The sequence below is a fragment of the Heterocephalus glaber genome, unplaced genomic scaffold, assembly GCF_053883595.1.
Source record: "Heterocephalus glaber isolate CG9 unplaced genomic scaffold, H.glaber_assembly_v1.0 deba00001550, whole genome shotgun sequence".
NCBI lineage: Eukaryota > Metazoa > Chordata > Mammalia > Rodentia > Bathyergidae > Heterocephalus > Heterocephalus glaber.
In genome coordinates, this window is record NW_028258343.1 from 15183518 (window position 1) to 15202837 (window position 19320).

The 19320-nt window shown below is 40.5% G+C and overlaps 1 protein-coding gene across 2 annotated transcripts in view; it reads left to right on the forward strand.

Moving 5' to 3' along the window:
• The first annotated feature begins 9367 nt into the window (after positions 1 to 9367).
• The window catches only part of Arhgap18 (Rho GTPase activating protein 18), a 173027-nt gene continuing 163074 nt past the window's right edge, over positions 9368 to 19320 (forward strand). The window contains exon 1 of one of the 2 annotated variants that reach the window (XM_004845972.3): positions 9368 to 9555. Coding sequence is in view for 1 of the 2 variants with exons in the window: in XM_004845971.4 (XP_004846028.2) it covers positions 15314 to 15351 (38 nt within the window). In the remaining variant the exon portion in view is untranslated. Of the gene's footprint in view, positions 9556 to 15206; positions 15352 to 19320 lie in introns of those variants that run through there. The other variant, XM_004845971.4, reaches the window with a different exon arrangement.

Here is a 19320-nt window from a genome sequence, read left to right on the forward strand (position 1 = left end):
ATACACTCTAAAATGAGTGAGTCCACAGTGAAACAAACAAATTGGGAGAAAGGTAAACTTCTTATAGGAGAATATCAACTGACAGATCTAGAAAAAAACAGAATACTTAAAACGAATTTTGGGTAGCCATTATACTGAGTATTGGGAATTCCCACAGGATCTATCTTTAAATTCAAGGGATAAAATATTGTTACAGTAGAGAAACCTGGAAACTCCCACCTTAGACAATGGTCAAAGTTAGCAATGTTAGAAACAGGACTGTTATGGCATGTATCTAGATGTCCTCCAAAGCCTCATGTGGTTATAGGTGGGGCTTTCCAGAGGTGGCTGGATCTGGAATGTGTGATGCTGAGATCAAAGGTGTGTGATTACTAAATTAGTCCACTGATTGATTTGGAATAGTTCTGGGTGTGGAAAATGGGAAGCCCACCCTGGGTGTGAGTGCTACTCAGCCTAAGGGTGTGTAGCCTGGATAGAATATAGGGGACAAAAGAGGGCTGCGTTGTCACTTGTTGCTTCTTCGCTACTTCACTACTTTGTTGCCTTTGACCCACCATGAACTGTTTCTCCTCTGCGATGCCCCTCTGCTGTGCCACTCTGCCTTGGAGCCAGACAACTATGGGCTGAAACCTCTACAGACTGTGAGGCAAAATAAACCTTTTCTCCTTTAACTTTGGACGGTGGGTATTTTGTCTCAGCAACAAGAAAAGTAACTAAGACAAGGACTAAACAGCAGTGTGTGTTTCCTCTTTGACATAGAACTGAGAAGAATTCAGTCTCATCTACCATTGTGTAATACGGCTCCACACGAGCAATCTGACTCTAATCTGCAGGGTCAAAGACAAAGCAAAAATTAGGGCACTTGTGGAAAACAACTGTCCTATGTTTAACAAAAATCTTAAGATCATGATCATGATCTGGATTTTGTTTTCCTAAAAAGAACAATTTTAGAATAAATGACCAAATCTCAATAAATTAGACAAATTATTAAATTAGATATTAGTAGTGTCCCAATGATAATTTCCTGATTTTGAAAATTGATAGCCATCAATTTTAGTTAGTAAAAAATTCTTTGTTTTTAGAGTTACACACTAAAGCATTTAGGAGAAAAAGAATGTCTTCAACATGACTCATTTTAAAAAACTGGTAAGCATAGTATATATACTATATATATATTTATAGTATATATACAAGTACACACGTGTAGACATCAACAGAAAGATGAAAGTCTACATCTTTCAAAAGTGACCAGAAAGCCATGAACTCTGCTAAAACATGAAAATCATATCCCTGGTATATTTAATTAAAAATAAATTTCAAAAAAATATTTACATACATATTTCAGGATAATATCCAATACCTAAAATACCACTGAAGTAAATTATCGCAAACTTTTTGGGAGAGGTATTTGGCAAAGTACCAACATAAAAAAATACACTTTATATTCATGTAAAGTATATGTTCATATACTTTAATCCAGAGAGTCCACTGTTAGAACTATTTCTCACAGACATAATCACGAAAACAAAAACTGCAAAAGAAATGGTTATACAAATCATAGTATATTTGTACAGTGAACCATGACACCATTACACTAAATAATGAAAGTGATGTACCAGTGTGAGATGGGGCAAGTTTTGATTGTTGTGTGAAATCTCAGGAAGGATCCTATGTGTACTAGTTTCTAAAATAATTTGGAGGAGGACACAGGAGAAAACAGCAATAGGGATAGGAATAGCTGAAGCAAGGAAAGATGACCTTATGCTCCTCTATAATCTACACTTCTATTGTGGGGCATTAATACTTTATTATATAAAAGAAGGTGAGAGGCAATTAAAATAAATAATAATACCAACAAAAACAGTGGGATCAATGTTAATGTTCAGAATGTTGTACAGTGCTTCACACAATTCCAAGCATTTTACACAGATTATCTTACTTAACGCTTGTATCTCTATATCTAGTTACTGTAATTATGCCCACTTGGTGGATGAGGAAATTCAGAGTTTTAAGGTTAAGCCAATTGTTCTATGGCCCACAGTGGGGAAAGAGAGAGCTAGGATTAAATTGAGGCCTATTTGTCCTAAGCCAGCGCCTTTAACTTCTCTCTCTCTCATTACTCTCTCTCTCTCTCTGTGTTTCTGATATTTTTTCATTTTAAAGTAAAACTCCTAATGAATATAACTACTCACATTTTAGTACTCTACTGAGAAAAACATTTTTATATGTCAAAACCAAAACCATCTTCTTCCCCAACCTGTCCTAGATCTGCACCAGAATTATTATACCCAGAGCTCACACATCTTTGGTGCTTAATATGTCCAAAATGTCAAAAAATTTTAAATTTTCAATGAGAAGCATTACTCAAAATGACAGCATGTGTAAACACTTACAAAGATGACAATAAAATAAATTAAAAAGTAGGGGGAATGTAAATAGAGAGAAGAATGACAAAGGGATGAGAAGAAATTTTACAAGGTTGTGCTCACACGTGTGATCCACAGCTTTAAGGAAATGCTTTATAAAAGGCATCTAGGCCACATTTCTGACAGCTGCCATTTCCCCATTATATACACTAAAGAAATACTCTATTCTATTACAGATAACATGAGGTCGGGGTATTTTTCAATGGGAAGATGCTAACACCCAGTCATATCTAGCATATTTTTTTACAACTGCTTCCACAAGATGCAATCACTCATTTTGTTTTAGGGAAAATAACAACAGAAGTAAACAAACAACTGATTATCACTCCAGATTTGCATAAAAATAATTTGCCAAACCTTTTCCAGGTGAAAAATGTAGCTATCCCCGAAGGTGAATCTGATGTGAGCTGGTGATGAGAGATATCTTCCTTCCATGCATCGCTCTTTTCTGATTTCTTTTACTCCAGTGCCATGTCCTCAGGTTAATTTGTCTGCACCATTGTTTTCCAAATGATCCCTGTGAGTATTAAGGGCTGGTATCGGGATGTCTGCGGATCCCCCGATTAAGTTACTGAGTCCACACTTAGTTAAGTGATGGGTTTTGATTCAGTGATGCTGGTCCATTTTCTAGGCCATTTCTAACTACTAAAAAACACCTACTTAAACAGCAAAATCAAATAAAATTAACTAAATTGTGTTCTCTCCCCTATCTGAACAAAAATGTCTTAGTAAAATGTTAAAATTATGTCAAATATGGCTGTTATATAATTGAAGGAATATGTCAAGAAAATTGAATTTTACCATTGATGCACAAATTTGGGCACTTTGTTGATTGGGCCGGTGATGTTTGAGTCCGTAATAAAATGAAGACATTTCATGATTCATAAATTATTATATAATTATTTCATGCAGTTTATTTATTTTGTCTTTTTTGGGGGAAGAAACACTACATAGTTACATTGTTAAAAATCAGGATTTTCTCATAATTTGTATTTTGTTAGTTCTAAAACCAAACTGGATTACTGTAGTTCTTAGATTCGTTAATTAGTTTACATTTCAAGAATGGTTCAACAGAGGAGTAGCAAAGAAATTTTAATAAAGTTCACAAGATGTATATTTGAGTGGCTGGGGATGTAGCATGGTGATAGCACTTGTAGGACATTTGGAAAGTTTTGTGTTTTTTTTCTGTCTGCTGCCTGCTTTCTGAAGGTGTATTTTAGGTTAATTGATACTTTTCCATATGTTACTGTGCTCTCTCTACTATTTTCCGTTGCTTATCTCTGTGTACTTCATTTTAGATAGTTTCTCTTGCCAGGTTTTCAAGTTCATTAGTCCTTCACTTTTTTCGAGTCTACTGTGCACAATAGATATTTGGTATTGTTTTTGTGCCAGCTCTATCATGTGTTGTACAGTAACTGATGCTCCTCATGCTTGTAGGTTACATTTTCCTTCTTTTTCATAGCTAGTAATTTACGATGGCATGTTGAATGTTGGAAATTTTACATTCCTGATTGCTAGATTTTGGTGTATTTTAAAATAGTTTAGTCATTTTGGGGGAAGGCAGTCAAGTTTATTTTGCTGCTTTTGTGATTAGTTTGCTGCTTTTGTGATTTGTTTTTAAGTTACTTTAAGTTGGGTCTAGAGTAGTCTATTCTAGGAACAATGTTTCTTCACTTCTAAAGGATATTCCTTCAAGTCTCATTTCCTGCATGTTATCTCTCTACCCTGGATTAAGAATTTTTCAACAATTTCTGGCTCTGTAAATCTGGGGATTGTTTGTTTTACAGGTCCTCAGTAACTGCTCCATGAAAGCTGTTTTGAGTCTGATCTGATGAATTCAGTGTACAAACATTTTGGTATTCAGGTAAAGCCCCAGGGTTCCTTTTGATTTCTGGAGGTTTTATGTCCCTCCCTTCTTTGGGAAGATCAGCTCCATAAGATCGCCCTGAACTTTGATCCATTCACCTCAAGAATGTGTGCCGGGCTTTCATTTCCCTACGTACTGCACCATACATAGGAGCAAGCATGGGTGATGGTAGCATTCACAGATTTTTCATTTCTTGTTTTTTTCAAAATCTTCTGTTGCCTGTTCTTCAGTGTTGAAAAATTACTTTTCCTCTGTTACAACATGGTGATTGTCAGTAACAACAATGTGTTATACTCTTGAAAATGTCTAAGAAAGTAGAGTTCTCACCATAAAAGTGATGAGCATGTGAAAAAATACCTATGCTAATTAGTTTGCTTTAGCCATGCCACAATGGATACATATTTTTAAAAATCATATTGTATGTGAAAATACGTAAAATTTTATTTGTCAATTCAAAATAAATAAACAGCTGAGCATGGCGGTGCATGCCTGCAATTCTAGCTACTTGGGAGGCTAAGCCAAGAAGCTCCCAAGTTCTAGACAGCCTGGGAAATTTAGCAAGTCCCCGACTCAAAAAAAATATGATAATAATAAAAGCGATGATGATGATGATGATGATGATGGTTAGGGATGTAGCTCAGGGCCAAAGCCCTGGGTTCAATTTCCAGTACTGTAAAAATAAATAAAGAAACCTTTTTCCATTCATTTTAGATATTTATGGCTGGAGGTTAACTGCAGTTTATATCATTCCCTCATGGCAGAAATATAATTCCTATCTTCACTTTCTTGTTAATACCGCATTCCTTTGCATTAATTTAGTAGAAGCAGAAAAATGTGGAAAAATTTTTTCTGTGATAAATGATCATGTTTTAAATACCTTTGTAGATAACACACTTCTTTGGAAGGACAGGTGGGAATGTGAAGGGAGAGGAGGAAGTGAATTAGACAGGCTTGTGACTTCTCAAAGGAAAGAACCAGGCCTAAATTATTTTTCATTCATAGAATAGTCACAGTGCTTAGGAAATAATTGGCTCCCTAAACCCATAGGTCAATGAACAATGAAAGGAAAAAGAACTAGATGGATGAATGAAAAAGAAAGTTATTGAATCAGAAGGAGAATTCTTTTTGTCAAATAATATAAATAGATTTTTAAGATTTTATTACATACTGACCTTTTGCTCTTTAGAAAAATGACACTAATTTATATTACCCTGAGCCATAAATGCATTTATTCATTTTCTTTTGGGCCAGAGAACACTTTTTATATTGCAAAGAACTGATGAACAGCAAACATCCAGGAACATTAATTTACACACAAGACCTTCAAAATTTGATGCCAATTTTCTTTCTAGAATTACAATCCCTTAATGAAAGACTTTGCCTGGGCAAAAAAGTTACTCATACTATTATCTAATCATAACTATTTCTTCATTCACTGTTATCATTAGACGAAATCAGTTGCAAAAATTCTAGATTAACACATTGTTTATTAATCTAGCATCAGCTTTTTAATGTTTTAGTGGGGACCATTTTTATAGGCCATGGTGCATAATTTTGTCCTTATCTGAAGCTATTAAAATACCATCAAAATTAGCATAAAAATTTTTGATAGGTTGGAAAAGTAGGCAGATTAATGTGCTTTAAGGTCGTGTAAAAATAAAGTTGAAGATTTTCTGAAAATAGGGCAGTACATTAATGGAAAATCTTCATGTAAAATGCAAAGAAATGATGTATAAAAGATAACAAGGATTATTTAAAAATACATAGCTACACTCACAAGAAAGTGAAGGAAAAATGTAGAGAACAAAATGTAAAGGAAGCTGAACAGAACATGTATGAGTACATATACTTGTGTATATATATTTATTATATATACATGCATAAAACTAGTGTGTATATTATATATAACATGTATAAAGCATATATATATATATATATATGTGTCTATATGTTTGACGCTTGAAGTTTCTAAGAAGAGTCTTAGATGAACTAGAGACGTCTTGATAAAATAGAGGCCTGAAAATTAACTGAGCATAAATCCTGGCTGAAACATCATGTAAGGAATTGGGCCTACAAAAAGAAAAGTAATTGAACTTCTATGTACATATGAGGAATGGTACAGTTTAATTATCTGTTCCCAGCATAGGTAGGTGACAAAGCAAACTTTTAGTCTCAGCCAGGGGTGTAGTTGAAAAAAATTGACAAACAAAAAAGTCTCTGGTAAATTTATAACATTAGCCTTATCTTACAAGTTTTAGGATTGGATTTCCATTATCTCTGAAGCCTGGGAACTATGTAACGATAAATGAACACAGATATCAGTCCTAGATTAATCATGACTCTGGGCTAACTTAAATCCAATAATGGAATTCCCATCATAAAGTCCTGGGAAGATAAACTCACAATCTAAAATTAAAAAACACACAAGGAAACAATCCACAATAAAAGAGTCAGTGAAGAAAAAAAAGATATGCTCAAGTCACAGCCCCGAGTATAGGATTATTGGGCATAAATTATAAAATAAGAATTTTTAAATGATTAAAATAGTAATACTAAACACATAAGACATTGAGAAAGGTGTAAGTTATGATGACAATTACCAGGAAAACTTAAAAAGAAAAAATGTGTAGAAAAGATATAGTTGTTATAATTTTAAAATTATTAAATGGATTAAACATAAGATTATATGGAGATAGAAAGAGAATGAGTGAGTTGATAGATTGTAGTGAGGAAACTGTCCTGAAAGTAGCACAACAAAAACTAGATTGCAATAGAGAAATGGGCAGACATGGAGAATAGAATAAGAATGGTCAGCGTATGTATAACTGTAATTCGTGGGATGACATTAAAGAGAGTAGAAGCCGATTATCCACATGATATAAAAATAGCAGTTTCCAGGATTTAATGAAGAATCCAAGATCTGAGAGTCAAAACAAGTAATCAAAGGATGACAAAACTATATGCATACTTAGATAAATTACTACAAACCAGAAACAGAGATGTTAAACAATAAACCACAAAAAACACTTAAAACAGCATTCATAGCAGTGAAAAGGCAGTCAGAGAATATATTCAGAATGCTCAGAAAAAAACAGTTTATACCTATATAAACTATCATTCAAATCCTATGTCAAAATGAAGGGCTATTAAAGAAAATTTGATGGGATTTATAAATATTACTGAATAAATTATTCAGGGAGGAGAATATTAATGTTAGAAAGGAATGAGATGCAGGGAGAAGAAAAGATATTTCACATATTGTAAAGCTTAAAAAGGATTTATTATATAAAACAGTAATAAATTTGGTGACTAATTTATAGCTATAAAAGGATTTTTGAAAATATAGAACAATGAGGCTGGGCCTGGTGGCGCATGCCTGTAATCCCAGTACCCAGGGAGCTGAGGCAGGAGGATCGCTTTGAGTTTGAGGCCAGTTTAGGCTATGTAATAAGTTCAAGTCCAGCCTAGACTATATAGCAAAGACCTTATCTCAAAAAAAGAAATGATTCCGTGAAAATACTACTAAGATAGTCACATTTTTAATCAATTAAAGGGTTTCAACATATTACTTCACACTGATATTTTCTTTCCCTTTCTGTCTTCCTCTCTGTCTCTGTCTTTCTCTACCTCTCTCTCTTTCTTCCTCTCCCATCTCCCCACTCAGCTTTAGCTTTTAGTCTTCTTGCTATGTTGATTTCTTAAATGAAGATAGATGCTGTGGTGATTAATTTATATTATATGTCTGCCTGGCTAGTCTGTGATGTCCATGTATTTGTTCGAGCATTAATCTAGATGTTACGTTTTAAATGTGATTATGCTTTAAGCCAGGAGCAGACTTTGAGTGAATCAGATTTCCTTCATTAATGTGAGTTGGACCTGTCCAGCTGAAGGTGTGAGAAGGAAAAGACTGAGGTCCCCAAGGAAGATGGAATTTTGCCTCCAGAATGAGATAGCAGCTGTTCCTTGGGTCTCCAGCCTGCTGGCCCATTCTGCAAAATTCAAACTTGCCAGCTCTCCAAATTGTTGGAGCCAGTTCCTTAAAAAAAAATCTTTGTTTTTGGTACCGGGGAGATTGAACTTGGGTCCTTGCGCTCGCACAGCAGGTGGCAAAACCACTGAGCTAAATCCCTGGCCCTTAAAAGAAATCTTTGTTTTTGTCATCCCCCTTCTCCATTCTTATTCTGCATGAGGCATTTATTTGATGCTTACTAAATTGTTGTGTGCTGACATAAGTTCATCTCTTATTCTTTAACTCTTCGACTCAATACAGATAACACCTTCAATGCAAGATGAAATTCAGTCCTTAAATCAGAATGTGAAAGAAATAGGTCCTGTTCATCACATGATAAACTTGTGTTATATACGTGAATAGTTTTTATTTTATTGTTTTACCACTTTACTAAAGTCTATGTAAAATGAAAATTACTCAGCTTACAATGTAACCCCCTCCTGTCTTCTCTGTAAATTTCTGAGTATAATAATCTGCTTCTCAAAAGAAGGGAAGATTATTTCCACCTAGTAATTTATGGATTTCCAATCAGTGAACCCCATCCAAAATACCTAATGACTTTTAAAATCCCATTTAGGAAATAGAGATTGTACTGGCACACAAAATGCCAATCATCACAATTATCACTTTCCTGCCATACACAAGCAGTGGAAATAATGATCTCTCTCTATACCAACTAAATTTCGGTACACCTGGTGCCTGACCAGCAGTCTCTTAGCAAGGATGCAGTACTTATATACTCAGTACGAAATTCTGACAAATGTTTGGCAAACATGATACATCCCAGGAACTACGCTGCACAATAAAATATAAAAATTATCCTTACATTTGAAACACTTATCATCTACTAGGGAAGAGACAAATGAGTGAAGAGATAACTTCAGTATAAAGTAGTGACTTTGACAGTAGCACTGTCAGTTAATTTATTGCCTCTATGCTCTAAATCTCTACTTCATCACCTGGCTGTGAAACTGAAACATTTCTCTTGCCAACCGGCGCGATGTTAGGCATTGTCAGTAGAGGGCGCTGGAGGGACTCCGCAGGAGGAGGAATGCCCTTCCTAGTTCCGGTGTGCTTTCCAGCTCTCAGCTCCCCAGCTCCTGTAGTGCTGGTCTGTTCTGTGGGACACGCAGTGGAGCTCCCCGCCAGGGACTTTCAGAAGCAGTGCTTGTAGGGGTCGTTGAGGGGAGTTCCAGAGCACACAGAGGCTGTCCAGTACTGAGTGCAGCAGTACTTCCCCAGGCCACTTCCAGGTGAGTCCTGCTGGCCTCTGAACTGGCTCTCCAGGGGAATCACGGTGTCATTTCCCCACCAGCAGCTTCAGGACGGGTTCTGTGGTCACCCCAGCTGGGTCCACGTCTGAGAGCTCAGTGGCGCCCCGTGGGGGGGATTCTGGTGAGTTCTGGGAGTGCCCTGAGCATTCAGTGGAACCTCTTGCGTGGTGACTTCCTGATAGCATTCTGGTAAGTCCAGCCAGTACCAGCCAGCGGCCCTGCCAGTTCAGCAATCTCACCAGCACCCCAAGGAGCAGTGCCCTGCAGACTGGCTGGGGCTCACTGGCCCCTTGTAGGAGGCGGACAGCTTGCCAGTCTCAGCCTGTGAGAGTGGACCAGCTCTGACCTGGGCAACCCGTGGGTTTTCATCAACCTGTGGGATGTGTCCACTCCAGGGAGCCCCATTCCCAGTCCTGGGAAGTGCCTTCTTCCTTGGGCACCCTTTTTCCGCCTTGATGAATGGCACTCTTCAGAGTTCTCATTGATGATCCTTTACTTGTTGAGTAAATAGTTAATAATTCAAAGCCCTCCTTTTCCAAATTATTGTAGAGTTCTGTCTCCTTATTGGACTCTGACTGATTATCACAATAGGTGCAACCATTTCTATTCTAATATTATTATATTATTAAAAACAGATATAATCATTATATCTATAATAATCAGTCAGCATTGTTATATCTTAACCACAGATACTGATTAAATTGATGATACATAGAACTTTAGAGTACAATGATATGCCAAAATACTAATATTTGTATCTTTTCTGTTTGCTTATTGAAGCATATTATACCTTAAATAACCACACATTTTTCTAATCCCACTTTCCCCTCATAGAGACCACTAATAATATCTTTTTTACCTGAAAATATATCTGAAAATTCCATTCTTATGTCACCTAAGACTGAAAGTTGAAATAGTAGAGTGCATCATACTAGAGAAAATTGTTTCTCCAGTTCAGAACCAGAGTGCATTATAAATTTAGCCTCCAAATCCCCAATCATCTTGGGGATTAAATTTGTGAAAAATGGGATATGAGTAAGCAAATGCTTCACTTCGTCTCTTCGCTGGCACTGAAATTTCAAAGGAGTGAACATCTGTGTGGGGGGACACTGCCTACGGGAGTTTAATAGCCAAATGAGTCAGGGTGGATTACTTTTTAAAAGTAAATTAATCATGGAATAGAGCTTGCACCTTCTGGAAGCAGGGTCTCATGGATTAGGGGGAGATCCTCTCCTCCTTCCCTTTGTAAGGAACTGTAAATACGGAGATCTGAGACCGAGTGTTCAGAGCTCAGTAACATAGCAGTAGTGTGCCGGGATCCTACCCCCGGAAATACACTGTTTATCCTGTGCCGTTGTACGTCAGCACTGTTTAACTCCTTTTCAGTATTGCAGGGGCTCAGAGCTAAGAGTTTGCCTTAAGTCTCATAGGAGACTTTGGACTTAGCCTTTTCAGCAATGCTGGAACTGTTAAGACTCGAGCAATGCTTAGAGATAGACTACATGTATTTTGCATGAAAAGATGTGCATGAGGCTTCTGGGGGCCAGGGGTGGAATGTTGTGGTTTGTATCTGGATGTCCTCCTAAAGCTTGATTGGGATAGCTGGCTTGGTGTTAGAAGACGGGATTGGTCAGAAAAGGCTCATCACCAGGGGCATGACCTGGAAGGGGTCTATGGGCCTCCCTCTGCTTCCTTTCTACCATCCTGTGAGCAGCTCTCCTCTGCCATCCAAGATGGTTCTTGTAACTAAATGTGATGTTTGTAAAGAAGTTAGCTTGTCATCGAAACTGCCATCCAACTATGGACTGAAACACGAGCCAAAATAAAACCCTCCTCCTGTAAGTTATGAGTGTCAGGTATTTTGCCCCCATGACCAGTGAAGTTACTAAGACACACACAGTAGGACAAAAGGATAAACATAGGTCCTGCCTTCAGGAGGAGTTTATTATCCAGAAAGAAAGCAATTCATAATGGCAGTTAGAAATTAGGCCAGAGTAAATGAGTGACAGTGTGGTGCCCATGCAAGCATCTTCCAGCTCACCAGCTTCAGAATGTAGCTGACAGAGGCTTCCTGGAGGACCTAGACTTGTGCACAGATGTGCAAGCAGTGGTAGAGAGAGGAGGAACGGGAGGCTGGGATGTGGCTCAGTGGTAGAGTACTCACCTAGCATGTGTGAGGCCATGGGTTATTCCTAGCATCACACACACAAAAGTTGATTTTGAAAATCTAGAAATTGTCTTTTCATCTGGACCTTGCTGGAAACTTTGGTGCTTTGCTAAGAAATTGAGTTTATTTATAATCACTTAAGGTTTTTTTCCCTGTTTCTTTTCTCAAAATGCTAATTTCAGACTCCAAGAAGAAAATCTAACTCTTGGGGCTTTAAACAGATTTTATTGATTCATTCTAAGAAACCAAGAAGTAAGGTGGGCATTTGTTGGGTAGATCAATTCGATGCCTTCCCCAAGGAATTGAGTTTTTCATTTCTGCTCTTCTCTATGTATGTACAGTGGTGGCTTTAAAAGGCTGATCTCTTTGAGATGCTTAGATGGCTGCATGCTTCTTTGTTTAAATATAAAATATGAATGGATTTCTGTGACTTTCAAGAGAAAAGAGTGTTCTTACAGCCTGTGATAAACTTGCCTGGCCTCTTCTTCAGTTAAAGTTGGATCACAGACCCATTCCTTAACGTATAAATGGCAAAGGTGGGATGTGGCTTAAGACTAATTAGAGCAGTCAGCTTCTCTTTGAAGAGTATGAATAGATAAAGACTCACACTTGGGGATCTGTTAAGAGAAAATTGGAAGCATGGTGCCAAAGCAACTCACAGTTGTCACTGTAATGATAAAGGAACTTTTAGGAAGACACTTGAGGAGTTACATGGAAAAAGATTGGAGAATAAAGAGACTGAAACAGGGAGACCAGTTGGAAAGCTAAGCACAGTCCCAAGACACACTAGTGACAATAGCATGGATCACAGGACAAACTTTAACCGAGGGACAGACAGACGGGCAGAGACAGAGAGGGGAATAGAATCAGGAAAGTTTAACGTCAGGAAATTCAAAAGAGGAAAGAGTTTTATAGAGGGGAGAGGGACTGTGTAGAGAGTTTAGGCCTAGGCTTTGCCACTGAGTCAACAGAATTGGTCCTACCCCAGCTTTACCTGGCCGTATGTTCTTGAGGAGTGTATTCCTAAGGAGTGAAGCCTACCTAAATGCCAGTGAACTTTGGCACCAAACAGCATGGAATTCACGCCCTGCTCCACCTGTTAGCTGTATTACCCTGGGCTCTCAAAGCCGTGGCTTCATTAGTACCACATAATAATATTCTCCGTGCAAAGCCACCTATCGTTTTTTGTGCCTGTTTTGTTCTGATGCTGGCAAACATTATGTTCTGTAAGTTTGCAATGTAAAATTGTGATTAGTGCAACTAAAAGATGTTCTTGTGGTAACTAAACGTGATGTTTGTAAAGAATTTAGCTGTGTCTGGCAGAGAATAAGGTGCAAATAAATGATAACTATGAGTTTTGTCATCGAAACCGAGAGATTCTTGGCTTTGGTGATGAGGACACCATGGGCAGCCTTTGAGAAGCAGATTCCTGAGATGTTAAGAGTAGCACAAAGAACTGTAGATGGTGGGTGAGGGAGAAGGAGTCTGCTATGAATCTGAGTGTGAGCCCAAGGACCCAGGAGAGGGCCAGCTGAGTCTCCACTTTTGTTTCTAGCTTTGGTTAGGGATGAAAAGTAGGGATTAAAAATCCGTAAAACAACTCCACCCTGCTTATCAGTATTCTCAGGTCTGCCCAGAGAGGTCTGCACCTCCCTTTCCAGCTATGCAATCTTTGGTTTGGGTGACACTCCAAAAGTTCCCTCTTTCTGGAATCGCCCCCTCTACGAAGTGTTTCTAGATTAACTCCAACCATTTTCCAAGTGGACTCCCTCCCCCAGGCCATCCTCTCATCTGGAAGCCGTGGAAATCAGAAACCGACCAGATGCCCTGGATCAATACATCCAGACAACCAGCACTGGCTCTGCTGTTAAGGAATTCACAGCTGCTGGTGGGTGGGGCACAGTTCAGCTAAAGACAGTGGTGATGAAAGCAGCCTCTGACAGAGGAGGGCTCTGGACTGAGGCCGCAACTGATTTTAAAGTGAGGGCCGAAGGATCCAGAGGGAGCAGGGAGGGGCGACTTTCCCGCCCAAGGGACTGGATCAGTGGGCCAAGGAGACACGTGGTAGGGGCTGAAGAAATCCTGGCTCTCAGCTTGTCCACGTTTCTCCATGGAGTTTAACAGGCTCAGCGTTCAGGCTACTTCAGCCTCCCTTTAAGCCACGAGAGCCTCTTAGTTTTGGCAGGGGTGACCAGCTAGAGGTTTTTCAGAATGAACTAATTTTATTATCTGCTAACCAGAGGATCATCATTGTTGGTTTCAATAGTAGCGGAGAGAACATGGCTTTGAATTTGCTCACCTTCGTGAATCACATGTGAGGGAGTTGGAGCAAAAGAAAAAGGGCCACCATCAAACAGCAAGCTAAAAATACAGCCGTAATGGGAAGCCAATTCACCCACGTACTACACTGAAGACAAAAACTTAGTGTATTCCTATTTTTAAGTACTTGACCAGCCCCAAATAGAAAGCTGAGAAGTCCAAGAGGATAGTGTGTCTAGGCCAAATTCAAGACCCCCAGCTTCCTGGAAGTTCCATTGACAGGTTACAGCGAGCCCACAGTTCGTTCTTACACAAACTTTGAGGGTACTTAGCCATCGCCCAGACCTTGGGAAGAGGTTTGTGTTGGCAACCAGAAACTAGCCAGGAGCTCTCTGCTGACATTGAGCTGCAATGTGGAAGACTTCAGTTTCAAACATGTTGTTGGAATACAGGCTGACATTCAAATATACAAAATCGTCCAATTTTTTAAATACTCTTTTAGGGAAGTTGTCAGGGTGGTGGATTCCTCTGGCACGGAAATCAGCTGATTTCCAGAATGTTGCCTAAACCTTAAAAAATAGGCAATTTCGTGCCTCATCTCTTTGTGACAGTGATTTGTAGCCCTGAATCCTTTCACTGGCTACACCCGGTGCTTCACCCTAGAGGCACCTTGATTGTGCAGGGAGAGAGGTAAAGACTGTAATCTTTTCATAGCATCCAAAATATGTCAACTTGTCAATTTTTTTTTGCTTTTGCTAAGTGCGTAGCAACGCGTCCTCTCCCCTTTTCTCCCCACTCCCTTTTCCGGCGCAGGGGAATGGAGGAGGTCTTCTCCGTGTTTAAAATCACCGGCACCGACTCTCGCCGGCTGTCCACCTTGCACACCCCCTTTGCGCGTCAGCCGTCAGCCCGGGAACCCCACAGCTGCAAGGCCTCGCTGCGCCCTCCGAACCGAGCATGCTCAGTAGCTGGGGTCTCTTTCTGCGCTCTGGGCGAGCTTGGGGTTGCGAGGCAAGGCGCGGGCTGGCGCTGCAGCTGCAGCTCATTCCTGCAAAGCCGCTCTCTGCCCGTCACCTGCGCTAGGCTGCAGCCCCTCGGCGCGGGTCCGGGCGCCGCCAGCTGCGGCCGATCTGGGGCTCAGCGCCCGCGCCCGTCTGCAGCCCGGCTCGGGGCAGCTGCGGGCGCTGCAGCAGGGGCAGCTGCCGGGCGTGAAGGGCGCGGGAGCCCGGGCGCCTGCGCCTCCAGACCACGCCGCGCTCCCTGCGTCTGGTGACCCTGGCGTTCGCGGCCCCGGACCCGAGGAAGGCGATCATGGTACTGGCGCACCTGGTCCACTGCTTCCATCGCAGGTAAGCGGAGCGACTCAGCGCGGCCTCGGAATCTGCAGCTCTGGGGAGGGCTCCGAACGTTGATTTGGTTCTCAGCGGACTGGCTGGTTCTTAGGAAGACAGGAGAGACTTTTGTGTGGTTTTAACACTCCTTTCTGGTGGAGGGGAAAGATGAGCATTAGTGTCCCTTCCAACCTCTCCTTCCGGACTCTAAAATGTGCCTACTTGGTAGAATTTTGTCTGGCGCCTACCACGCAAGTTTCCATGTGCAAAATGAGGTTAAAGGTACTTTAATTTTTTTTTTTTTAAAGATTTCTGTCTAGCCAGAGGAACTTAATGCGATATAGGTAAACTGATGCCGAAATTAACAGCCTTTTCCAGATGAATGAGAACAATTAAAATTGAGATTCACCATTAATCAACATTGGCCGATTAGAGGAAATGTTCATACTACAGTTATCTTGTTAGTTGCTAGAAATAAAATGACAATACATGCAAAACCGGAAAAACAAAAAACTCAAGCATCCAGCGCTTACTCTTCATAAATAAGAGTCCACAAATGTAAATAAAAATTAGCACTGCTTTGAGTGAGCAGAATAACTTCTCCACAGTGGCATCAGTTAGAAAGTGAAGCCCTTCCCAAATGTAGTTGTTTTTATTTTTGATAACAGTTGTGGAATCAAACCTTTAGATGGCTCTTCATGTGAAAGGAAAGAAATGAGAGCAGAGGTATTAAACCAAGGGCGTTTGAATAAACACACTCACCTGTGGGCTACCAAGGATAAACTACACAGAATGTTAAAGCTATAGTTTCACTTGCTATCAATTGGCTGGAGGTTTTAAAAGCTCATTTCCAAATAAGACAAGAGTCTACAGATATTGCCTAACCTTTAGCAGTTGTAATCAATAACACAGAAAAATATTTTCTTCCTAGTTTGATATTGGACTTTATTGCTTGCTTAGAGATAAACTTACTAGTGACATATACAAAAAAAATTTCCCTAAGGTATGAAGGGATTTTTTTCATATTAAAAGCAAGGCAGAATATAAATCATGCATGGATAGATTTGCTTTTGAGTGGTAATTGGGGAAAAGTTGGAATTTCTGGACAGATAATTGCCTTTAAAGCCTTTTTAAAAGCATCATTTAGTGTTCATGGTGCGTTCCCGAGTGAGACCATTAAAGTCTGAACAAATGGTTTGTCACTGTAACCGAATGTGACATAGCTCGGAATTTGCCTTACGGTAGAGCTGCTCAGTACCGAATCCCTTGCTGTTGTCCCCGGATGTAGGAGTTATGCACACCCAGCTGACCCTCGAGGTTCAGGCAGGTGGGCAGGCCAGGAGGGAGCACACTTCAGTTGTGATGGCTCCATTAAAGACCCCCAGTGCATCCAGTCCACAGTTCGCTCGGCGCTAGAGAAAAGGGAGAGACACGCTCTTGAGGACCCTGTTTCTAGGAAGACAGACTTCTACAAAGATACAAATTCCCATTTCCGGTTTGTTCTGAAGGAATTGGAGCCCCAGCTGCACGCAGTCCACAGGCTTTGGTCCACAAAAGGGAGAAAGTTCAGTGAGGTCTGGTTACTTTCATGGGGGCTTGGAGAGATCCACCCCTTCATCTTTTTTTTGGTGTAAAAGGCCTGGGGCGCTGCCTTACTGCTCCCCACTTTCAGGGTTGTGGCCCATGTGTGGCTGGAAGGAAGCTGCCTGGAGCCTGTGACATTAAGTGTGGCCTCTGCCATTTCCTGTTTGCACGGAGGGCTCTAAGGTCCGCATTCTGACATCCCCCTGAGGAATTATCGGAAGTGCCCTTTTGAGAAGCTCCCAGAGACTCAGGAATTTACAGAGAAAATAGTTCTCTTGGGTCCTTGTCTGGGCTTCCTGTGGCTTGGATTTTGGAAGGTGACTTCGTTGGCCCCTGGCCTGCGGTGACATTTCTGTTAGAGTTGGACAGGTGGGCACTGATGTTAAGCACCGCCGGTAGCAACAGAAAAAACGGGACTAAGGCAGACTGTTGTCCCTTCCCCTCTACCTCAATTGAGACACAGGACAAGAGGTTGAAGGATTCCAGTGCAGCCACTCTGTGTCCTATTTTAATGGGTGTGAAAGGTGGGGATCTCATCCTGTCCCCTGTCTGTCCTACCCCATGACCCACGGTGTCTTTCACCATCCCTGAGAAAATGAGATCGGATGAACTCCCCCGGGGTGAGTCTGTGAAGCAGATTCTTTTTTTTTTTTTTTTTGGTATTAAATTCTTTTATTGGTACATTGTAGGTATACAACACAATTACATTTCTCACTGGGAATGGTACCTTTACATAATGCATCTTGGTTCTTATTTTTTCCCCATTCCTAGCCCTCCCTTCACGCCCTCCACCCTTCCCTATTTACAAAGACTTTATTTCCATTTTTTCCATTTCTCATTATTTTTCCTTTCCCTTCTTTCCTTTCCCCTGCCCCTCCCACTACCCCTACCCCTTTGGACCTTTTCTTCCTATTTTACATTATCGATTATTCATTCTAATCATTGGTACATTTTAGGTATACAATATAATGACATTCCTCATTGGAAATTTGCACCTTTACATAGTCTCTCTTGGTTCTTATTTTTCACCCTTGCCCAGCCCTCCCTTCAACCCCTCCATTCCTCCCTACTTATAAAGATTTTCTTCCTATTTTTCCATTTTCTCATATTAATCCCATTCCCTTCTATCCTTTCCCCTAGCCCTCCCACTTCCTTCCTCTTTGCCCCTTTTCTTCCTATTTGTGAAGCAGATTCTTGAAGTAGTATTTATTCCATTTTTTCTCAACAATTCGGTAGCACCAGAACTTCAGTCCTAATATATGTAAGAACATATTTTCCTTTTCCTTAAAATTTATGTCTGGCTCTCTTTCACCCCTCCCCTCTTTACCATTTTTGAGATGGGATCAATTAAACTAATTTTGGGGGATTAGACAAGGGCTCAGCTGTAGCTTTTTCCTTCTCAAAACCTGGACCAGGATACCTCCTAAGAATTTTCAATAAAGACTGTGTGGTCCAAAGTGTTATTTTAATAATAAAATATGAACTTTCTCCACTGTGTCCAGATTTTTCTCAGCAGACTTAAAAGAAAGCAAATCACCTGTGTTTGTATAGCACGTGAAGTTTTACTCCTGGACCTAGTCATTGATTGATTTTGATTGAAGAAATGTTTTCCATTACTTAGATGATTCGTAGCTTTGGTTTTAGCAATTTAATGGAAGGATAATTGTATCTACACAGCAGAGATACACAAGCATTAACTGGATTCTAGGCAAGAAGCCAGAAATATCCAATTAGATCCAGGATTGATACATTCATGTCCACGATTGCCAGGAATTCTCTGTCATCAAGGGCATCATTTGCTTTCCGCCCAGCCAGTGACTTTCAGGTCATCACCACTAGGAGCCCAGTTTGAGCAGACAGATGCATGCCGAGGATCAAGAAGAGCCTGGTATTGTTTCTCTGTGACGTTTTCCGGCCAAACTGCTCAGCAGTGCTGGATAAATGTGGGGGAGGGCTGGCACCTTTGCAATGTGCTGATCCAGTTGCAGTCTGAGTATTTGCATTTCTTGGTGCTGCGCCAAGCTGACAGAGAATGGCTCAGAGCGTGACTTGGGACGGGTGCACTGGGAGTCCTGCTCTGGAGGTGAGGGGCCTGCTCAGGGCCTGGATCGGAGGTGAAGCCTGGGGCTACAGTCCTCTCCCTGGTTTCTTGGTTTGTCCTAGAGGTGGCTGTAGTGTGACCAGCATGGAGTTATTGTGGCAGCTGAGTAAGATAGAAATTAATAGACAGTCAGAGGAGGACTGGGCCCTCAAGGAAGTCAGCACACACAAAAAAAGACATCAAAATTGTGGCTTATCTAAAGAGAGCCAGGCTTCAGGATGGAAAAGCAATAGCCAGGCCTGCATGCCTTCTAGAGATATATGGCAGTTGGGGATTATATTGTAATTAGCAGCACCTGGCCC